The sequence below is a fragment of the Capsicum annuum genome, chromosome 2, assembly GCF_002878395.1.
Source record: "Capsicum annuum cultivar UCD-10X-F1 chromosome 2, UCD10Xv1.1, whole genome shotgun sequence".
Classification (NCBI taxonomy): Eukaryota; Viridiplantae; Streptophyta; class Magnoliopsida; order Solanales; family Solanaceae; genus Capsicum; species Capsicum annuum.
Genome location: NC_061112.1, coordinates 129514855 through 129533450, shown reverse-complemented (window position 1 = coordinate 129533450; position 18596 = coordinate 129514855). Strand labels below are relative to the sequence as shown.

Sequence of the window (18596 nt, the reverse complement as noted above, 5' to 3'; positions counted from 1 at the left end):
GGGGGATAGAGTTCGGAATTAGACTATTAGGGAGAAGGTTGGTATGACTCCAGTAGAGAATAAGATGTGAGAAGTCCAATTGAGATGGTTCGGACACGTGATGAGGAGAGGCATGGATGCCCCAATTCGTAGGTGTGAGAGGCCAGCTTTGGATGGTTTTAGGTGGGGTAGGGGTAGGCCGAATAAGTACTGAGGAGAGGTTATTAGGCGAGACATAGAGCAATTACAGCTCACTGAGGACATGGCCCAAGATAGGAAGATTTGGAAGACACGAATTAGGGCAGAAGGCTAGGGTCAGTTTGGGTCGCTAGTGTAGGGAATTACTTGGTGGGGGTATTATTCTTGTTATGATACCTTGTTTCATGCTTTATTACGAATTTGTTTACTTTTCTCTGTTTACTATTACTTGTGGGTGTCGTATTTATGTTATACCATCTTGTTCCATGTTTTACTATGAATTTGTTTAGTATTTCGTGTCTCGAGCCGGGAGTCTATCGAAAACAGTCTTTCTACTTCTTTAGAGGTAGAGGTATGGACTGCGTACATCTTACCCTCCCCAGACCTCACTACATGGGAATACACTGGGTTTGTTGTTGTTGTTGTTTTCAAGAAATTATCGACGACTTATTGCTTAGAACTTTGAAATAAATTAAAATTTGTCATTTTAACTATCAAATTTCTATTCAATATTTAGGTCCAAATATAAAAAATTAATATTAACATTAAAATACCTTCTAAAATTCAAATTTCAAGATTTTCATGTCTCACCTAAATCACTTAAGAAAAATATTGACTTTTTTTTTGCAGTAAAATTGTAAACTAAAATTTGCTAATAATACCATTTTGAAGTTATGGTGGTGCATAAGATATAAAGGCAACGTAATTTAATAGAATAAAATTGAAAAAAAAATATAAGGGGCATTCCGAAAGTACCACTACCAGCACTAATACGGGTCAAAGAGGCATATTAGCACTCGAGGATATGAAAACGCGAGGAAAGACCTGAGCTTATGGGATGCCTAACCAAGGAACAAGCTTTGAAGTGTAGAGAACAACTCCCAACACTCCAAAGCTGTCCAAGAAGCCAAGCCCCTTTGTTTGGACTCATTAAGGGTCTTTTGGTCATTTATGTAACAAGTGTTGCCCTAGACTATAAATAGAACAATTAGGTCATTTTGTCATTTAGATTTTGATGATATGTTTTAAGAGCACCATAGAGTGTCTTGCAAGGTGGAATCCTTGTGTTGGTAGCTTGCTTAGAAACGTTGGTTGCTTGGGGATTTCGGTTCCCTTGAGGTCACGTAAGAGATAGGTTTATGTTGTGTGTGGTATTAAAGGTCCAAGAGTGGAATAAGCTTTTGGGTTGTTAATATTACATCTCCATTTGTCTATCTTTCTATTTTTACTTTGTCCTAATCGTTGGTGTTCTTGTTCTAGTATTGTAACCCGTGACTTGTTGTCATTGTTATATCCTTATTGTTGTTCATCTTGTCTTCATATTGTTGTTGTTAATCTTACTTTGTATTGGTTGTTTCGGTGTTAAAACACACCCTTTATCTCGTCATTGTTATTGTTATTGTTGAATCCGAGTGTGGTCTCTAAATGGTCCTTGAATTTTCAAATTTGTGGACAGTTTTGAGTGTGTTTTCTTGTCTTCTTGATAATTTTGGTATTATTTGGTATCAGATCCATCTTTGGTTTTGTTCCTACAACACCAATCTTGGGCTCCCTTGGTTGAAAATTAAAAAGGTTGAAAACTGAAATTTCCAGAAAATTGCAAAACTGTCCATTTGGTGTTCTTGGCTGAAAATTGTGTTATTGTTGTGTATTGGTCAAGAATTTTTGTTTGTTTAGTTGTTTCTAAGTGTTGACTTTCTTGTTCACTAACACTTTGAGTCTAAAATCTAAACTTGAACTTGAGCTTGAACTTGTTGGAGTTGTTGTTGTGAACTTGAAGAGTGACCGATTGTTGTTATTCATTGTGGTCTTAGCCGTGACTTGTTGGTGTTGTTGTTTTTATAGGTGGACGTTTGGATTGTTGAGTTCTTAGTGGTTGATGAAGATGTTCTTGATGTTCTTACAACCTTATAACTTGATGAATAAAGTGACTACTAGATCTTTAAAAAGTGAAGGGAAAAAGGTGAAAACTTGTTAGTCTTGTAAGACTCGCAATCATCCATCAACTAGTTAATCACTTCTCAACAACTTTCATTGTTTTAAGGACCTTGTTTTAGGAAATTAGTGCAAAAAGTCAAGTCTTCCATTCTTTTGAATTTGAAGAGGATTTCAAGACTTGTTTCCCTCCAAAACAATTCCTACCAATTCCAAATCACCAATTGTTCAAGACTTTCAATTTTGAAAAATCAAAAAATTGTTAGGCCGCAACCAATACGTGACTGTCACGTCACTGTTACTGTTCACACAAAAAATTTTGGCTCAAATTTGGATTTTCTTAGTTTCTTATTATTGGTTCCTAGTTTCGTTTGTTGACTCTAATAACTAATCGACAAGCTAGTACTCCTCTACTAGATTGTAAATTAGTTTTTGAATACGCTTCTTTGTGTTAACGTTGTTTGTTTTGTGCTTTTCTAGTTTTTGAGTCGTAGTATCTTTTGGTTCAAGTTCGTACATTACGTATTTGAGTCGTTTCAAACAAGAATCTATTCCGATCTCGAGCCACAATTGGGACCAAGTAACCTCATTGGAGTATGAGCGAGTTATCAACGCTTGTGAGACCAATAGAGTGAAAACGTCAAAGTGTGAAATTGAGGAATTGTGGACTGTTTTGAGTCAACTCGTGGACTGATTTTTGCTAACATTAACGTGTTATTATTTTTATTATGTTTTAGTGTTCTTAATAGGTACTATGGCATCGGGAAAGGTGATCATGAACAATTTGATGGCTGCCATAATAGGTATAAAACATGACCTTAGTAGTCGAATGGAGAGAATGAAAAGAATAATGGACCGAGTGGAAGGAAAAATAGAAGGGACAGAAAGCTGTCTTTGCAAGGAGTTGGATAACTTGATAGAGCAACCAAGCCTTCCTAATCAAGTTCCCGTGAGTGGACATGCTCCACATGAGCTACAAGGTAATCAAACTAACTCTTACACTCTAGTGAATAAGGCTAGTAGGCAACTAAGTGTGAATGATAGTTAGACTTTAGGTGAGCCGAATGTGCCTTCATTTGGTGATGATAATGTACAACTTGAGATTGTGGAAACACTAGTTGATCCATCTAGTGTTGAAGCCATTGTGGCAAGTGATAGTACATTGTCTTATGGAAGTTATGAAGACCAACTTGTGTGTAAAAATAGTGATATTGAACATGTTGGCCGATTGACTAAGGATGACCCTCTAGTTGTTTTTGTTGTAGATCATATTAGTATAAAGGGTGTCAATGAGTGTAATGGTGGTAGTTTTCGGGAAAGGAAGTATGTCCTCCACCCGTGTCCATGGACACTCTACCCCCTTTGACCACGACGACCATTTGAAATGTGATATTGATTCATTTCAAATCATATTCGGGAATGACGTGTGTGCATTGTTTGGGCATGGTTATGTTGATGCTAAGCATGTCTTGAATGTAATTCGGGTTTTCCGTGATTGGTGTGTCATTTTTGAGAATTAGAGGGATGTTTGGTTATATGTGAAATTTGAGCCACCTTGGCATGATGTTATGATTGATTACACTAATCCTAACCCTCATACCTTGAGGAACTTGTGTTTGCTTGTCCTTCCTATTATTTTGCACGTTGTAGATTCGAGGACGAATCCTTTCTAAGGAGGGGAGGATAATACGGGTCAAAGAGGCATCTTAGAACTCGAGGATATGAAGACGCGAGGAAAGACCCGAGCTTATGGGGCTGCCTAACCAAGGAACAAGCTTTGAAGTGTAGAACAAGTCCCAACACTCCAAAGCTGTCCAGGAGAGCCAAGCCCCTTTGTTTGGGCTCATTAAGGGCCTTTTGGTCATTTATGTAACAAGTGTTGACCTAGACTATAAATAGAACAATTAGGTCATTTTGTCATTTAGACTTTGATGATATGTTTTGAGAGCGCCTTAGAGTGTCTTGCAAGGTGGAATCCTTGTGTTGGTAGCTTGCTTAGAAACGTTGGTTGCTTGGGGATTTCGGTTCCCTTGAGGTCACGTAAGAGATAGGTTTATGTTGTGTGTGGTATTAAAGGTCCAAGAGTGGAATAAGCTTTTGGGTTGTTAATATTACATCTCCATTTGTCTATCTTTCTATCTTTACATTATCCTAATCGTTGGTGTTCCTGTTCTAGTATTGTAACCTGTGACTTGTTGTCATTGTTATATCTTTGTTGTTGTTCATCTTGTCTTCATATTGTTGCTGTTAATCTAACTTTGGATTGGCTGTTTCGGTGTTAAAACACACCCTTTATCTCGTCATTGTTGTTGTTATTGTTGAATTCGAGTGTGGTCTCTAAACGGCCCTTGAATCTTCGGATTTATGGACTGTTTTGAGTGTGTTTTCTTATCTTCTTGATAATTCCGGTATCAAGCACCCAAGCCTTGCCTTTCTTCTATTGAAGTTTCTTATATAGAATTCCAATTCTTTCCCTTTTAAAATGTATCCATCAAAATAAAATCACTTTAACAAAACAAATAGAGAAAAAAATATGAAAGTGAGACAATCAAAATATTATATTTTAACTAAGAACATAATACATATAATAGATGACAACCACTCAAATAGAGCCAAACACTTTTCATGGTCAAATAATTTAAGCTAATCATAAATTTGGAGTCGAATTTGTGAGAAATTGATAATGATTTATTATCAATCCAAATGGACAATTGATAACATGACAATAAAGTGAATTGCACAAAAATTGAACAAAAAAACAAAAAACATTAAGAGAAAAAAAAAAACTGTGCGTACGTACCTTTTATTCACGTAATTTAATCACCAAACAAAGCTACTCCATTTATATAAGGAGCATTCATAAACCAAAAAAGAATTTAATTTTTGACTCCTATATAATTTATATTAGGATACTATGATTGTGAAAGAGAAAAAAAAAAAAAAGGACTACTATAATCTAAAAAGGACTCTTACCTCGATTTTTATTTTCTAAATTAAAAATATTTTGTCAAAAATGTAAATGAGATTTTTTTATTTTTCACAAAAAAGAGTTTTCTAATTTTTGCAAAATATACGTATTTCTTTTTGCCAAAAGAAAAAAGACAATGTCTTTGGACTCCTACAATATCTTTCCTTTTTACATTATATTTATATTTGTACGTTTTTATTTTGCCAAAAATAAGATAATGTTTGTTAGGACTCCTATTATATATCTAAGATAATGTTTGTTGGGGCTCCTATTATATGTCTAGTTTATAAAAAATAATGAGAATTTTTTATTTTTAAAATATAATTAAAAAATAATAAATGACAATTTTATCGTATTTTAATAAAGCACAAAAAGTTTAAATAACATTTTTAAGGTTTTCACACTTTTAAGATATTATAGATATAGATATAGATTATAGATATAAACTATAGATTATAGATTATAAATTATAGATATAGATTATAGATTATAGATATAGATTATAAATTATAGATATAGATATACATTATAGATTTAATATATGTTTCAATTAAATTGATTAAGTTAGATAATTTTGTTAGTTTTTACAATTACGGGTATAAATCAATTTAAACAAAACTATATTCAATTTTTATAATAATAATAATACTCCCCCTGTCTAATGGAGAATGACCTACTTTCCTTTTTAATCAGTTTCAACAAGAATAATTTTTTTTTTGTAATACATTAATTTCAATTTTTTACTTTAGGATAAAACTAAAAGATATTTTAATATATTTGATACAATTTTAATTTAAGATTACACGATTCAAAAGTGATTTTATTTTTTTTAAATTTGTGATAAGTTATTTTTTTAAAACGGGAAGTAATAGAATCGGTGTACTAGGTTAGTATAAAAGAGAAGAAAACTCAATTTGCGTGGAGATTAGAGAAATCGGAAGGAATCAAGAATGGCCGGAGTGAAGGAAGTACAATCAAAAGGGGAGCTTGACAAGATAGTGGGCGATGGATCACCAGTAATTTTGCACTTTTGGGCATCATGGTGTGAAGCTTCTAAGCACATGGATCAAGTCTTTTCTCACCTTTCTACTGATTTCCCACATGCCCATTTTCTCAGAGTATGCTAATCTTTCTCTATTTTCATATATGTATATATATGTATACGTATATGTGCTTATATGATAGACAAGTCTATAAATTTTGTATCTTTTTATAATTTCTGGTATTATGTCTTTTTTAATTTATTCGTCAACATATATTCATGGGTTATTGATTGATTATCTACTTGGTATGATCTTGTTGGGGGTTGTTTAGATTTTTATTTTTTATTTGTGTGTGAAGGGTTTAGGGTTTTGTACACTTTTAGCTCCATGATGTGAAACTTTTAAGGAGATGGACCAAGTTTGTATCTTTTTAATTTATCGGAAACAACCTGTCTACCTATAAGGTAGCTGTAAGGTCTGCGTACACGCTAACCTTTCCAGACCCCCCTTTGTGGGACACTGGCTATGTTGTTGTTGTTGATTTCTGGTATTATTTTTGGATATACGATCACCTCTATTTTCTTTCATACTAAAAGAAAAGCAAAATAAAGATAGCTTATTGAATTTGGAATTATGTATGAAATATATTGATGGGTTATTGATTGATTTTCTGCTTGATATGTTCTTGTTGGGGTTGTTTTTATTATTATTTCTTTTTGGTAATTATGGTGTGAAGTGCACGAAGGATGTGGATGGCAAAGTTTTGGTGGAGGAGGTTCTCATTAAGAGGAGATGCCAGTCTTTATTCCATACTTTAGTATTGTGCGGGGGATTTGGAGTACTTTGAGAGGCTTCACAACTTTAGTTATTGGTGGCACATTAAGGTTGAGGAGGTTAAGGGTGCTATTCGTAGGATGCATAGGGGTCAGACGACTGGTCAAACGAGATTCTGGTGGATTTTTGGAGTACACAGGAGTGGCAAGCATGGAATGGCTGACGGAATTGTTTAATGTCATTTTCTAGGACGGATGCTCGAAAATTGGAGATGGAGTACAATGATTCCATTGTACAAGAACAAGGGTGGCATCTAGAATTGCAATAACTATAGGGGTATTAAGTTGTTAAGCCAGACTCTGGAGATTTTAGAGAGGGTAGTAGAGTTGAGATTAAGAATGATTGTGATTATTTCTGAGACTCAGTTCAGATTCAGGCCTGGACGCTCAAACTACAGAGGCCATCTATCTCATAAAGAGACCAGTGGAGCAGTACAGGGAGAGGAAGAACTTGCATATAGTGTTTATCGACTTAGAAAAGGCTTGTACAAAGTTCCTAGAGAGGTTGTTTGGACGTGCTTAGAGGCTAGAGGTGTACCTGTGGCATATACTAGGCGATTAAGGACATATACGGTGGAGCCGAGACTCATGTAAGAACTGTGGGAGGAGACTCGCAACACTTCTTGTCTTGATGGGGTTATATTAGGGATCGACTCTTAGCCCTTTTTATTTGCCTTGGTAATGGATGTATTGATGTGACATATTTAAGGTGAGGTGCCTTGGTGTATGCTATTTGCGAGTGATTTAGTTCTTATTGACGAGACTCGTGGTGGTTAATTCTAAGTTGGAGGTTTAGAGACAAACCTTAGAGACTAAACGGTTTAGGTTGAGCAGGACCAAGATGGAATATTTAGAGTGCAAGTTTAGTGAGGTGATATAGGAGGTTGACGAGGTAGTAAAACTTGATATTTAGTCCATTCAAAAAAGAGATAGTTTCAAGTATCTTGGGTCTATGATCCAGGAAAATGGAAAGATTGATGAGGATTTCTCTCACAGTATTGGCGCAATATGGATGAAATGGAGACTCACATCGGAGTCTTGTGTGATAACAGGGTGCTCCCTAAACTTAAAGGCAAGTTCTACAGAGTGACCGTTAGACCAATTATGTTGTATAGGCCTGAGTACTGGCCAGTCAAAAACTTTTACATCCAAAAGATGAAGGTGGCAGAGATGTGGATGTTGCGATGAATGTGTGGGTTTACTAGGAAAGACAGAATTAGAAATGAGGTTATTCAAGATAAAGTGGGAGTGGCTTCGGTGGATGTCAAGATGCGGGAAGCGAGGGTTGAGATGGTTCATGCATGTGAGGAGTAGGGATACATGCCCCAGAGGTGTGAGAAGTTGGTTATTGATAGATTCAGGCGAGGTAGAGGTAGACCGAAGAAATATTGGGGGAGGTGATTAGACATGACATGGAGCAACTTCAACTTATCGAGGACATGACCCTAGATAGGAAGGAGTAGAGGATGCAAATTAGGGTAAAAAGATAGTAGGAAGGAGTGCGTCCCTGCTTACAAGCAGGAGTGCGTTGTTTGTTATCCGTGCTAGCAATCATAGTGCTAGGATTGTTTTAGAGCGTGGGTGGTGTTTGTTGTTTTGGATAGATCATGTGTAGGATTACTTTTGTGGACACTTGTTTATGTTATTATTTGTTGTGCCAATACCTATTGTTTCTTGTTCCTATACTTTGTCTTTTCTCGGCTGTTTTTGTCTTGAGCCGGGGGTCTATCAAAAACAACCTCTCTATCTCACCTCTAAGGTAGTGATATGGACATCCCTCCTGAGACCCCACTTTGTGGGAATATAGCGCGTATGTTGTTGTTGTTAGTAATTATGGTATGAAGGGTTTAGGATTTTGTATAGTTTTAGCTTCCTGATGTGAAACTTTTAAGTAGATGGACCAAGTTTATATCTTTTTTTATTTATTGATCGATTTCTGGTATTTTTTGTTTTTTTGGATATATTACTGCTGCTGTTTTCATTCTTATACTAAAGAAAAGAAGCAAAATCAAGATAGCTTATGGAACTTTGAATGGTCTATGAATTATATTAATGAGTTATTGATAGGTTTTCTGCTTGATATGTTCTTGTTGGGGTTGTTTTTTTTATTTTTTTATTTTTTGGGTAACTATGGTGTGAAGGGTTTAGTTTTTTTTTTACACTTTTAACTTCATGATGTGAAACTTTAAGCAGATGGACAAAATAAGCCGGGGGTCTATCGGAAACAGCCTACTTCTTCGGAGGTAGCGGTATGGATTGCGTACATTTTACCTTCCCCAGACTTCACTTTGTGGGAATACACTGGGTTTGTTGTTGTTGTTGTTGTTGAATGAGCTATGAAATGCCCTGATGGATTATTACTTTCTGTTTGGTATGCTCTTTTTGTTTGGAGAGGGTTCTCTGGGTTTGTTTTGGTTGTGTTTTGAGGGTTTAGGGTTGGTAGCTCATTCATTAGTAGACTGAAGCTCTCATAATGTGAAGCTTCCAAGTGCATCAGTGTAAACCTCTTCAGTTTTCATATTAAAGAAAAACTCAGAAAGTATATGTATTTTTATTTGTGTATTATAGATATCAATATGGTCGAGTGGTTTAGGCATTGGAGTAACAACTTGGAGATTATATGTTTGAATCTGTGTTATAAACCCTAGCCTTGGTGAGCAGGTTTACCATTGGTAGAATAGTCAAATGCGTGCAAGCCGTGCTGGATGCCATTTTATGATGTCCTATTGAAAGATGTTTTGATTGAGATATTGCTTATGTTTGGAGGGTTTAGTTTAAGGTTTGTTTTGGGAAGATATGCTTCTAAGGGTTTAGGGTTTTGTAGCCCATTCTTTTAGTAACACTTAGATTTTCCTTTTGGTGAGTAAGTCTTGGTTTGCATTAAACAATTTTTTGAATAAGATAAATAATTTTATTAATTTGAGAAACCTCTCGTATACTAGCAGTATGCCAAAATATAGAGAATCTATACCAAAATATGGTTCTCTTCTAATGCTACCCAATATTCTATAGGCCAACTCTGGTGAACCTTTAGGGAGCTACTGTTAAAACTTTTTGGGTCAAACTTGGGACAAATAGACATCTTTGCTCTATTAAGCAATTACTGTTACCTCTAAAGAACTGATTGTCGCATTCTATGGAAGATGTTGAAGAATAGAAGCAGCTCGAGGAAATAAACATGCATTATTTACTCAAACAAACGCACAAAGGTAAGGATAAACAAGTATACCGCCATTCTAATTTATGTAGCACCTTTTGGCTTGCACAAATTTTTAAAGAAGAAAGGAAGACTTTCAGGATTTGTTTGTAACTTATCTCCATGAATGAGCGCACACAGATAGATGTGTTCTTGTGGCTGCTTAGCTATATTATATTTTTACTGATAACCAGTTGCGTAGCTATATTATAATGCTCTTGATTTGCTGCAGTCTTATCTTGATTTGGTACTTCAAATTTTACTCCTACAAGTAGTGAAGTGGAGAACACAGGACGCTCAAATAGTTGTTTGTTCTAGCATAGTGAATTGGGGCTGAACTTCTCTTCTATAATAGTTGTTCCCATGCTACTGAAATTTTCTCAAACTCAGTCTGAAGTATCAGCACGTCTCTGACAGTGATTCATTTGCTTCTATCTTTGTCTTTTAGGTTGAAGCTGAAGAACAGCCTGAGATATCTGAGCTGCACTCTGTTTCTGCTGTTCCTTACTTTGTCTTCTTCAAGGTAACTCACATGGGAATTTGCTTTCCTTGCCCAAGTACTGTTTCTGTTAGTAAACTTTTCTCTCCTTCTGAATAAATAAAGGAATGAATGTCTCACCCTCTTCTTGTGCGACTTCTACCTGCATTTTGCTCAGCTTGCTTCTGACTCCCAATAAACCCTCCTATGACCCTACTTTTTTGGAGGATCACCAGCAGAAGTGATCCTCAGCTCATCCACCAGTTATCGTAAAGAACTGCTCTCCCCGGCTTTGTTCAAGACCCACCACTCGTGATGTTTGGTTTTGCATAGCTACTAGACCCGGCTATGAGAATCATGATGATATTACTGCTAGTTGTCTTCTCACTTTCCTTAGTTCGGTGAACTCAGTGAATTTATGTGTGTTTTCCAACAAAATGAAGTATTGGGTTGAGGATTCTTTTTCAACCCTTTAATTACACTATTAACCTAATAATTTCCATATTATTGAACAACAGTATACCGATTTATAAGGAGACTTTTTGCATAGAAAATGTATGTCTTCGAAATAACAAATATATTCAGAAGATGCTCAACAATATAACCACTTAAGATTGAAAACTTAACTGAAGGTGATCACTAATTGTGTGAATTTAATAAGAAATTTTGTTAGGTTCCATCCTATAAGTGGTATTAGTTATGACTTTCATCTGTGATTGTCTGTGACATTTGAACAATGATCTTTGATGTGAACCTATGCTTTTGCTTGTTATGTTATCTATGACGTGCTATTGTTTTGCTCATTTTAGGAAGGTATGACTGTTGATACATTGGAAGGGGCCGATCCTTCTAGTTTGGCTAACAAGGTTGCCAAAATTGCTGGGTCAATCACTCCTGGGGATCCTGCCGCTCCTGCTAGCCTAGGAATGGCTGCAGGTGCCACTGTTCTTGAAGCAGTTCAGGAATTAGCTAGAGAAAATGGTGGCACCCTTCAAGGGTCAAGTTCCGGTCTTGATGATCGCCTAACAAAGCGACTTCAGCAGCTGGTTGCTTCTCATCCAGTTTTGCTTTTCATGAAAGGGACTCCTGACGCACCCCAGTGTGGTTTTAGTCAGAAAGTAGTTGATATTTTGAAGAAAGAGAAGGTCAAATTTGGAAGTTTTGATATTCTGACGGACAATGAAGTCCGCGAGGGGCTGAAGAAATTTTCCAATTGGCCAACGTATCCTCAACTGTACTGCAAGGGTGAACTTCTTGGTGGTTGTGATATTGTTATAACTATGCATGAGAGTGGTGAACTTACAGAAGTTTTCAAGGATCACGGGGTTGGGATCTCTGATTCTCGTGAAGCTAAACCAAATGAAACTGCTGGTGGAAAGGGTGGCATCGCTCAACCATCTGGTTTGAGTGATGTCCTGACTACTCGTCTTTCAGGTCTAATCAATTCTAGCCCAGTTATGCTCTTTATGAAAGGAACAACCAATGAACCCCGGTGTGGGTTCAGCAGAAAGGTGGTGGAAATTCTTAAACAGGAGAAAGTAGAGTTTGAGAGTTTTGACATTCTTACTGATGATGAAGTCCGTCAAGGCCTGAAAGTTTACTCCAACTGGTCTAGTTATCCGCAGCTATACATAAAGGGTGAACTTATTGGCGGATCAGACATAGTACTGGAGATGCAAAAAAGCGGTGAGTTTAGGAAGGTTCTAACTGAGAAGGGGATACATCGGAAAGAGAGTCTTGAAGACCGTTTAAAGAATCTATTAAATTCCTCACCTGTAATGCTCTTTATGAAGGGTACACCAGATTCACCGAGGTGTGGTTTCAGCTCCAAGGTGGTAAACGCCTTGAAGGAGGAAGGGGTTGATTTTGGATCCTTTGACATTCTTTCCGATGAAGAAGTGAGGCAGGGATTGAAGACCTTCTCCAACTGGCCAACTTATCCGCAGCTGTATTACAAAGGTGAACTTGTAGGAGGATGTGATATTGTGCTGGAATTACATAGCGCGGGTGAACTGAAGTCAACATTATCTGAATAGAAGAACCGCGCAAATCAGACATAACATGTTAGCCGTGGCCTTACACTTTGTGACGATATGATTTGGTGGTGTCTGAACTGTCAGAAAGTATGTATGGTCTTTTAACAAGAATTCCATGTTGCAGATTTACACTTTTAGAGGTGTTTACTGTTGCTTTTTATTTATGTGAGTCTCAGTTTGATCTTCATTCAGAATGTGTTGCCAGTCGTGAATTATATATGCTTCTGTAGAGACCTCATTTTTCTTTCTTTGGTTTCTTTCTCCCTCTCTTAGTTTGATGTGTGGTCAATCTTGGTTCGATAACTTTTCTTTTGAGTGGAGGGTCTATCGGAAACAACCTCCCTACTCTTCAAAGGTAAGGGTAAGGTATCCGTACATTCTACCCTCTTCAGCTCCCACTTGTCGAATTGCACTGCATATGTTGTTGTAGTTTGCCTATGTAGATGCATCCTTGATCATTTCAGCCACTGATTGTTTTAGGTCCAAAATAATTGTCACCTCGTTTCCTCCATTAGACGTAAATCCATTGGACTAGCCAGTTAAATAAGATGTCTAGGTAAATTTGACTACATACCCTTTACAATTAATGCTACTTAAAAAGTTTTTATTAATGACCGTGTCTAAGATCCAAAAGGAGCATAACATATACTTCCTCCGTACATTTTCTCTATTTTTCTATTGGCACAAAAATTAAGCAATAGTAAATAATAGAATAGTTTTTACTATATTACCTTTTGAATATAATAAATTTAATATTATAGGAAATAAATTAGATAATAGATCATACTTAATGCTAAGGATAAAATGAGTAGAAATAGATAAAGTATCTATTAGTTTTATGAATTGGACAAGTATTGTTGTATATCTCAAAATAGAAAAGTGGACAAGTAAAGATGACCGAAGGAAGTATATATTTTTCAAATTGGCCATACCATAATTTAAAATTTATTTACACTTAAATAAATAATTTGTTAAGAATTTGTTGTCAGATATACCTTTTTTTTATTAATTATTTTTGTATTATCTGCACCAAAATATATTTATAAGGCTATCAAATTATAATTTTTATTATTAATAATAAAATTAATTTTTAATTTCATATGTTTATTTCATTATAAAATATCATTAACTTTTATATATACGCAATCAATATTTTCCCCCTTTTTATGATGAAAAAAGTAGTATATTTATATAGACAAATTGTTAGACAGATTCGTGCAACGGTAAAATAGATATTCAGAAAAGTAAATTAGGAAAATGGGAAAATAATGACTATTTTCAAAGTTAGAGGAGAGATATTTGATTTTTAAAGTAAAATTGTGGGGTAAAACGAAAACGTAATTATTTTAGTAAAGTTTTAGAAACTACTTGCGATCATCTTCTTGTCGTCAGTGGGGGCAGCGGAAAAAAATTATTCCAGCACTTGAAGAGGCAAGTATGGTTGACCATAATTTATTTATGTATGTCTACGTTATATGCATAGTGCAGTTATACATGTTCTTGGTCAAGATGTTACGTTGGTTGCTAGCCTATTTCAACAATCTAGTGATAACATTGTATGCGAAGCATGTGTTTATTGAATTAATTAATTGTACGGGTAAAGTCTTAAGTAATAGTCTCCACAAGGTCAAAAAAAAAAAAAAAGGAATATCCATACAAGATATTTAAGGATAATTTAGAAATAGAGTTAATACATAAAAATGACCCTAAACTTGACGCCAAATTATAACTTTAACCTTAAACTTTGATAGTGCACAAATAGGATCTTTAACTATTCAAAACCTGAACAAATATGACCTCCGATTTTGCAACCCCATGCGTGACTTGGAGGGAGGTCATATTTGTGCGGTTTTGAATAGTTAAAGGTCATATTTGTGCACTGTCAAAGTTTTGCTTTTTGTGTTAAAACGACGTCGTTTTTTTTAATTATTATTATTATTATAATAATAATAATAATTTTTTATTTATTTCTATAGTAGCAGCACCTAACTCTTTTTTTTTAATTTAAAAAAATATTATTATTATTATTATTATTTTATTTATTTCTATAGCAGCAACACCTAGCTTTTTTTTAATTAAAAAAAAAACAACCACTAGCAGAGCTTGAACCCGCACAATAGGGTGAAGGAAGTGCCCAAGAAGAGCAAATAACACTACTGGGCTATCTAAGTGTCTTGTTTCATGTGGTTCAATATTAATATACGTACATAAATATACATTTTCTATCTTATATATATACAACGTAATTTTTTTACCGAGGGGGTTCAGGTGAACCCCATGGCAACCACGTAGGTCCGCCCCTCGTTAATTTAATAACGTTTTAATAATGTTAATTTAATAACATTTTAATTACGTTAATTTGATAACGTTAATTTAATATACTACTACTATTATCCTTAATAACATTAATTGAATAACGTTTTATTAGAACTATAATTTTTTTATTATTAGTATAGTTTCATTTTTAATTTAATATTTAAATAAATAATATTTAGATATATTATATAACTTAAATTCATCCTCTGCTTTATAATATATATACATACCCGCTTGATTTTTTCATATGAGGCTGACCCACCTAATTAATAAATCTTTAATATTGTTTTTTTTTCGCAATAACAAAAGAAATTAGATGTCATTTTCATCTTTGAGTCGAAAATAATGAAAAAATAATAGTGAAGAGTCATTTAAAGGTCATATTTGTGCAGATTTGAATAGTTAAAGGTCATATTTGTGCACTGTCAAAGTTTAAGGTCATATTTATGTATTATGCCCTTAGATTTTAAGCTGGACGCGCCCAGTTTTGCGTGTTGAACACGCGTTTTGCCACGTAGAATTGGAGGTTATATTTGTGCAGTTTTGAATAGTTAAAGGTCATATTTGTGCACTGTCAAAGTTTAAGGTCAAAGTTATAATTTTGTGTCAAGTTTAGGGTCATTTTTATGTATTAACTCTTAGAAATAATTAGTTTAAAAATTGATGCGGGATGGGTTGTGGACTGCGGGTTTATTCATTTTTAAACAGAACAATATTTCTGATGTAAAATTGTTATAGAACTTTTTTTAAAAGTTGTACAATCGCGCGTATTCTAGCTTATCAGATTCTGAATTTTGGATGTTATAGAATAAAGTTAACATCCTAGTGATGGACTTGGAGATTAAAAAGGATAGAAAGAAGAGGGTGGTGGAGGATCGGCAGAGCAATAAGTGGGTTAGCTTGGATTTGACCAGTGCTTTAGAGATTAGGGAGAAGTTGACGATGATGGGGGCTTGGGAGAGTAAAGGGGGTGTGGATAGTATGTGGGAGATGACTGGAAATTACATCAGGGAAATAGCTAGAGTGGTGTTGGTTGTTTCAAGAGGTCGATCTGGCAATCACCTAGGTAACTAGTGGTAGAACGAAGAAGTTAAAAGGAAAGTGGAGACTAAGAAGGTGATTTATGCAAAGTTGGTTGAGAGCAAGGATGTCAATGAGAAGCGGACGAATAGGGAGGGGTATAAGTTAGCTAGGAGAGAGGCAACGTTAGCGGTTACTGCGGCTAGGACATCAGCTTTCGAGAGCTTGTACGTGGATTTAGAGGAGAAAGGCAGAGAAACAAAGTTGTATGGGCTTGCCAAGGCTAGAGAGCATCGGACTCGTGACTTTGACCAAGTGAAGTGCATCAAGGGGGATGGAAAAGTGTTGGTGGAGGATGCCCACATTAGGAGGCATTGACAGTTCTATTTTTATAGACTTTTGAACGGTAAGGGGGATAAAGGTTATGTGTTGAGGGATTGGAGTACTCAGAGAGGTGTCGCAATTACTGTTATCGTAGGATTATCGAGGTTGAGGAGGTTAAGGGTACTATTCGTAGGATGCGGAGGGGTCGGGCAATCGATCCAAATGAGATTTAGGTGGATTTTGGAAGAGCGTTGGTGGGGCAGGTATGGAGTGGCTGACAAGGTTGTTTAACATCATTTTTAGGGCGGTGGAGATGCCTGAAGCTTGGAGATGGAATACGACGATTCCATTGTATAAGAACAAGTGAGATATTCAGAGTTGCAACAACTATAGGGGTATCAAATTGTTGAGTCATATTATGAAGGTTTGGGAAATGGTGGTAGAGTTGAGGTTGGGAAGGATCGTGACTATTTTCGAGAAATAGTTTGATTTTATGTCAGATCGCTCGACTACTGATGCTATTCACCTCGTGAGGAGGTTAGTGAAGTAGTTTAGGGAGCGGAGGAAGGACTTGCACGTGGTGTTCATCGATCTCGAGAAGGCGAAGAATAACATCCCCAGAAAGATTTTGTAGAGGTGCTTGGAGGTTAGAGGTGTGCCTGAGGCATACACTAGGCCGATTCAGGACATGTAAGAAGGAGAGAAGACCCGTGTGAGGACGGTGGGAGGAGTTTCAGAGTACTTTCCTGCTTTGACAGGGTTGCACCATGATCATCTCTTAGCTCGTTTTTATTTGCTTTGGTGATGAATGTTTTGACACGACGTATTCAAGGGGCATTGCCTTGGTGTATGTTATTTGTTGAAGATGTTGTGCTAATTGACGAGATTCGGGAATGAGTTAATGATAAGTTAGAGGTTTAGCGACAAACGATAGAGTTGAAAGGATTTAGGTTGAGTAGGACTAAGGCAAAGTACTTGAATGTAAGTTCAATGGTTCTACGCATGAAGCTAACATAGTAGTGGAGTTGGATTCTTAGGCCACTCGCAGGAGGGATAGTTTCAAGTATCTTGCGGCTATGATTCAGAAAAATAGAGAGATTGACGAGGATGTCACGCATCATATTGGTGTTGTGTGGTTGAAGTGGCGGCTCGCTTCGGGAGTCTTGTTTGATAAAAAGATGTCTTCTAAGCTTAAAGGTGAGTTTGAAATTGCTTTTGCTTTTTAAGCGAAAAGAATCATAGATAATATGGTTAATCAATTGGTAAAATTGTTTTGATTCATTCGGTTGTTCCAAATACTGTCAGTAATATGATTCATAGATTGCCTGTGTTTATTAATTGATTTGTTTACTATTTCAGGAAAGAAAAAAAGAATTATGCGGGCCGCGGGGGGAGGGGGCAAAAAATTTATGCTTATGAGGCATTCCCTCCACCCCGCCCCATCGCCATCCCCAAAATTGCAGGCAGTCTAAGATTGGAAAATCTAAATATAAGTTTAATTTGGAAGAATCAAGAATACTCCTCTGAGTTCTTTTGCTCAGGATATTTCAACAGACTTGGACGTTATATAAGTATTGTAAGCATACAAAAAAAAAAGATCTGTCATTATTATTCCTGAACTTACATTTAATACAGGATGGTTAAACATAGCTAACAAAATTGCAAAGTTCATTAATGGCACAGCTATAAAGCCTTTTACAATTCTCTCTAGATATACAGAGGAAGGACTGCTCTACTCAGAAACTGCCTGTCACGCCCCAAAATCCCATCGGGCCGGACTGGCACCCGAAGCCGAGAAGGCCCGGGAGAACCCGTTCAAATACCTGTACTTTCACTTACATGTCACCAAAAAAAATTGGACAGCACTTCGTTGCATATAGAAAGGTCTAATTACCTGTATCAGCACAACACGCACAAATATATATATATAATACTTGGCCGTCGGGGCCACCACATATACAAATATAACGTTACTATATAAACTTCCATGACTTTACCCTTCCTTATGTCTACAAAGCCTCTAGGATATACATGACATAACTAGGGTCGGGACAAACCCCCGCCCACACGTGACTCATGTACAATAACAAAACATAAGGAACCGACTCGGAAAGCTCCGAAGCAAACTGGAGCTCACCAACAATAGCTGTATGACCTGGCTCCTACTTGTGCGGTGTATGAGTTGAGGTACCTGTGCCTGCAGCATGAAATGCAGGTCCCCCGTGAGGGACGTCAGTACGAAATATGTACTGAGTATGTAAAGCTGTAAATAATCACATATGATATAGGAGCTCAATAGAAATCAGAAACAAGTGAATAAGTCGTAATAG

The 18596-nt window shown here is 36.1% G+C and overlaps 1 protein-coding gene across 1 annotated transcript; it reads left to right on the top strand.

The window, feature by feature from the left end:
* Nucleotides 1-5716: 5716 nt before the first annotated feature.
* On the top strand, nt 5717-12852 carry LOC107859094 (monothiol glutaredoxin-S17). The gene is made up of 3 exons (XM_016703987.2): nt 5717-6198; nt 10541-10615; nt 11380-12852. The coding sequence occupies exons 1-3, from the start codon at nt 6031-6033 to the stop codon at nt 12604-12606; spliced, it is 1470 nt and encodes a 489-aa protein (XP_016559473.2). The 5' UTR covers nt 5717-6030; the 3' UTR covers nt 12607-12852.
* Nucleotides 12853-18596: the final 5744 nt, after the last annotated feature.